This window comes from Elephantulus edwardii, unplaced genomic scaffold (assembly GCF_000299155.1).
Source record: "Elephantulus edwardii isolate Elephantulus edwardi_28Jun2011 unplaced genomic scaffold, EleEdw1.0 scaffold00120, whole genome shotgun sequence".
NCBI classification, from domain to species: Eukaryota; Metazoa; Chordata; class Mammalia; order Macroscelidea; family Macroscelididae; genus Elephantulus; species Elephantulus edwardii.
This window is the reverse complement of record NW_006399870.1, coordinates 11,268,296-11,273,708: the sequence shown is the minus strand read 5'-3', so window position 1 is coordinate 11,273,708 and position 5,413 is coordinate 11,268,296. Positions and strand designations below refer to the sequence as shown.

General features: G+C 44.4%; 1 protein-coding gene across 1 annotated transcript; it reads right to left on the bottom strand.

Moving 5' to 3' along the window:
• Positions 1 to 613: 613 nt before the first annotated feature.
• Positions 614 to 4,937, bottom strand: SNX19 (sorting nexin 19; the record flags this gene model as incomplete). The annotated part of the gene is made up of 4 exons (XM_006892856.1): positions 3,252 to 4,937; positions 2,076 to 2,214; positions 854 to 954; positions 614 to 733 (listed from the first exon to the last, which is right to left on the bottom strand). Coding segments are annotated over exons 1-4 (2,046 nt in total), but the record flags the coding sequence as incomplete, so codon positions are not given.
• Between the last annotated feature and the right edge of the window lie 476 nt (positions 4,938 to 5,413).

Sequence of the window (5,413 nt, the reverse complement as noted above, 5' to 3'; positions counted from 1 at the left end):
TCTAGTGAGCTCTGAGACTGTAAATCTTCCAAGGAGCAACTGGTAGATTTGAACTGCTTCAGCTTAGAGGCATGACTTCCTATAGATGAGGCTATCAGACATCTTTCAACCACCTCTAAAAGCTCTGAGACATCCTTTAGAGAGGGTAACATTTTCTCCACACCTCTAGTTTCTAGCAGAGAATTAATACAACAAACTAAATTCAGCTTAGTTTCCTGTCATTGGGCTTTCTTTCTGAGTGACCCACAGTGGGATGATTTTTTTTCCAGTAGAACCTTCCTACCTCTACCTACCAATTGAGGTACAAATCTATCTGTATATACCTCCATGAGAATAATAATAATATCACAATACTCCCATGAGATATATTTACATAGAAGTGGTATTGTTTCCTAGCCAGCTGCTAACTATAATTCAGTAAGTTGACCATCTATACAATGCCTGGCAACAGGTCTTGAAAATTCTAGTGCAAGTTCTATTGAGTCCTATGTCTTCCCTCTCCATACTTCCCACATGTCATCTCTTTTTCTTAAGTCATGTCTTCCATAGTCTGTAGAAAAAGACTACCTTTATAGATACAAACTAAGGTTGAGGATACTGGCTCTACTGATACCTTATCTATCCTGGAGACCATGAATGGTTTCTTGACAAAGGCAATACGAGCATCAGTGTTGAGAGCTAAGAACTCCTGCATCTCCTCACTGTTGGCAATTTCAGGAATGGCACATAGTTGCTGGAAAAGTAAGACAAAAGAAAATGTTAAAGAGAAGTATGGTGCCCATGTCCCTTCACCATGGTGTGGAGTCTGGCTGTGGTTACATGCACCAGCAGAGCCAAACAGAATAAAGCTGACCTTTAGGAATGATTCCAGAAGGCTCTTACGGGCTTCTACTCTGTCACTATCCATATTCCCAAAGGGAAGATCTGGAAAGAGCTTTTTAGGACCTTTCACATCTTTAAAAACAAAACAAACAGAAAACCCAACTTTAATCACTTAATATTTATGGAGATTGCCATATAAAATAAATTACACAGAACTGATAAATTTATGTCCCTAGGAAATAATTTCAGGAGTTTACAACATAGTACTATAGACCCCAAGTATGAGAGTTTACATAGCACAGTAGCTACAAGTGAGGGCTATGAAGTTCAAATGCCTGAATTTAACTTTTTAGTACAACCACTTGATGACTACTGTTAGGCTAGTTACTTAGTCCTTCTTGGACTTTATTTCTTCCCTGTAAAATGGGAATAATGACTGTATTTATAGGCTGCTAAATGAGGTTTAAACAAATTAACTGTGTAAAGGGTTTGCAAGAGAATCTTGCATGTGAGCTCAAGCTTGAATTAACAGTAACTCTTGTTATTAACACGTTGCCACACACTTTTTAAACTGATGTCCGTTCTTAGAAACACATTTGCCATCATATGCGGCAACATGTTAATGCATAACTAAAATCTAGACATGGGCTTAAATACATAAAAATGTTTATGTGGGTTTTCACCACCATATTTAAAACAAAGCTGCCGTTTGCTAGCTTATTTCTACTCTTATTTGTTCACATTTCCTTAGTTTCCCTGTTCCTGAAAGGTGTCAAGCAGCGAAGCAGATCAAAAAACAAAAAACAACCTCTTTTGTTCTAAAAGGAAAGATGATAATGGCACAGATTTCTGCACGACAGCTTAATATTTATGAGAAATCAGCCTATAAAAGTGGAAAAGCTAATTTAATTTCTCAAAATAGGTGGATATAGCCCACCTGCCCCTCACATTCTCAGGGGCGTCCCTATCATGCCTTAAAACTGCACTGACAAATAAAACTGACATTTCTGGGCATTAAAAAAAAAAAAATAGGTGGATATATCACAACATCTTTCTTAAGCAAAAGACAGCCTCAGAATAAAAGGATGAGTGCATTCAAGAGCTAAACCCCAAACTCCTGAAGTGAACCCAGGAGCAGGTCCAACATTTCCCTCCTACATCCCTTCCCATAAACCATCAGTCCACCAAATCTCAGGCCTGGTGGCTAGCAGTAGAAAGCAAACAGGCAGCCCAGGGTTGGAGAAACGTCTGACTTTTGATGAACTTTCGCAGATCTGGTTTCTCTTCTAGCCGGGTCTGCAGATTCAGGAACTCCCGGTAGCGGCGATTCACAGTGTGGTAGGCAAACTGCGGCAGACCACTGGTGCTCTCACCATCAAGGGACGTCTCGTACTGTTGAATGAATGCGGTCTGAATCAGTTAGCCAGGCTTAGACCATCTCCTACTCTGGCTTTAAAGATTATCTGTTTAACAGCCACACAATAAAGAGTAAAAGAGGGAAGATGTCCCTGTTTTGTTCTGGAAACTACTATGCAGGATTATTGGCTCACACTGTACTGAACAGTCCAAACTAAAACTGTGATGAATTAAGGGATGAGATAGTCTCCATAATGTATGGAGCCCAGCAAGAGTTATAGCTCTACACAGCTACTTCTATCCCCAAACTCTCCACCTATAGGTAGTTTCCTATAAATATATAGTTATTTTTAAAATATCAAAGACAATAGAAAACATAAGATATAATATCTATAAAAATGACATGGCCTCTTCTATCCCTAGATTATGAGACTAGACATTAAAAAACAAGAAGCATTTATCACCATATTAAACTACTGATTAACTGTAATAGTTGAGGGAAGAATAAATAACCCCAAACATCAAATAAACAAAAATTATCTGGAATGTATTAAATGAATATATGGGATTTTGAATTATTTTGGGTTAGACTAATCTTGAATAGTATTCTTAGAGCTGCACTTCTTTTCTCTAACTACTGATAGCCTATATGGCCACATAAATTAGAGATGCTGTAAGGGGTGAGAGTTTATTGTATTCATATGCTTTAAGGGAAAAGATGGCTTTTCTGAAAGGCCCCCTACAAAGAAGGGTGAACACTATGAACACTTTAATTCAACATAGGGTAAACATTTGGACAAAGCAATTAAGATACAAGGAAACCTGCAGAACTACAGAACCACTGACCCTCAGAATCTTAACAACCCTAGATTCTAGAATTGTTTGCATGAATATTGGATAAGAACTCTTCCCCCCTCAAATTAGGTTAAACTCATTTGCATATAGATGTTTGTTGAATTAAACATGGCAAACTAAATACAATCTCTCTCCCAGAGAACATTAGCTTTACTGTTTCTTCACTTTCTGAGCCAATTCCTAAGCTCCAAACAATGACTATAACACTTATCTGTTACCTTCACAGTGTAGAGTGTGTAGGGGTGGGATCCAGTGCCACTGTGCTCTCGGGCAGTGATGGTGCCAGTGATGCGAAGGTTCTGAATGACAACAGGGCCATCTGGACTGCTGAGGGACTCAAAGCTGAAGGTAGCTGAGTTGAGAGAGTTGGTTGGAGAGGAGGAAAGCAAAACCTGGGGCAAACTAGGATCGAGGGAGCTCACATCATTTGTGAAATCCTTCTCTAAGCAGGAGGGTCGAGGTGGACAAGTCATTTCTGGCCCTTCTGGCATAGCTGTAAGAGAAGTGGTTTCTCCTTGCTCTGCTACCTTGTCGGCTGTGTCAATCTGAATCTCTGGGCAGGGGTTCAGCATAGAGACCAGCAGCCCTGTCTCTGTTTCTGGATCCTCTTCAGTCTCTGCTCCTTCAATTCCTTCTAATCCCTCACCATCCTTAGATGGCAGAGCCTGGGAGCCCTCGAGGGCACACAGAGCATCTTGGATCCTGTCAGAGAAGAAGCTGCCAGGGGTCATGAGCATGATGGTTTCTTTGCTGAGTTCAGACAGTGGAGACTCCAGCTCTGAGTCTTCACATAAGAACAGGCGGCTTCGAGTATCTGGCTTCAGAAAGTGAGATGAATTGTTTGCTGCTTTTTCTTCTTCGAGAATGCCACATGAATCTCCATTTGTAGCTTCATGGTTGTCTTCAGCCTCTAGGGCAGGGTCTAAAAGGCCCTCTAGCTCAGTACAGTTTAGGAGTGTTGAGGCTGGAGAAGTTCTTTCCTCTGGCTGACTCTCTACTTCAACAGTCAGTGGCAGAGATGTGGACACTAAGGGTTCTCCGGAACTGCCTGGGCAGAGTACTTCAGTGTCTTTTGCTGGATCATCTCGAGCTTTGGAAAAGATACCCACAAGGATGAGGTGGATCCAGTCAGGATCTGAGAGCTTGTTAATCAATGGTAAAATAACATTGCAAGTAATGAGCTCAACTACTACATGGCGCCCAGTACGGGTCTCCAAGTGGGGCTTGGGCACTAGTTCTCCGAGTAACACATCCACAATGCTGCGTGTATAGCTGACCTCATCCCTGGGGCTCTGCACAGCAGGATGAGGGGCAGTTGACTGGCAGTAAGCTTCCCAGAGCTGGAAGGACTGAGCTGAAACACTCTGTTTCTCTTTGGTGGCAGCCTTTGCCTGAATATAGCTCTGCAGATGACAACCACAGAGAGTCAGAACCCTCTGAGCAAGGGCATGACTGTCCACCATTCCCATTCTCTTTCGGAGCTCCTGCACCAACCCTTTCATGGCAGCCTCCATTTCTTCCTCGAAAGCTGGCTCCTGGCTCACCAAGTGATACCAAGATGACACAAAGTCTCGGATGATCATCTGGATGGTAAGGCTGATCTCCCGTTCCAGCTCCCTCTCTGACTCAGGACTCCGAGGGCAGACAGTCATTGGCACGAAGCGTTCAAGGTGCAGTCGACCTGTAGCGCCCATGACGGCATTTGAGCTCAGCCATCCTCCCAGCACCACTAGCAGGGTGGACAGAAGGCACAGAAGCCACACATTGACCAGAAAGTGAATGATCAGGAGCCAGCCAAGCACAACTCCCACAGCCATCAGCTTCCGACCACCCAACAGGTGGCCGAGGCCAGCGCTGGGCCCGGCCGGGTTCCCCGGGCACGGCGGCGCAGCTTCTGCCTCCATGGTTGAAGAGGGTGGTGGAGCTCCCGAATGACTGTCTCTCCACGCACGGTCCAGGAGCTCAGGATTGGGGAGGAAGGCGTAAAGCTACGCCCTGGAGCGAAAAACTAGACTGTTATTCAAGACACCGGCCCCAGCGGTTCTACAGGGTGAGAGTAGCTGTTTGTTCCGCCATTGCCACCAACATAGGACCCAAACTAGACCTTTCAGGCGATGCTTTTGCGAAACACTGCTGTTTTCATTGCAGTCGGGAAGGTGTCCGGGGCAGCCTCAGGCAGACAGGTACGGGGACTTTGCAGGGGGCCAACACTTACTCTGCGCGAGAGCTGCTGCCGACAGATAAGGGCTCAGACACCTGCAGTGTGGCGGACTCATCTGGCATCCTTTCCGCAGCCCGTGACCATAGCCACGGCAGAGGTAGATTCCCGGGGTACTGCACCTCAAAGTCCCGGCTCCCATCAGGGTCGCTGGCTGCCGGC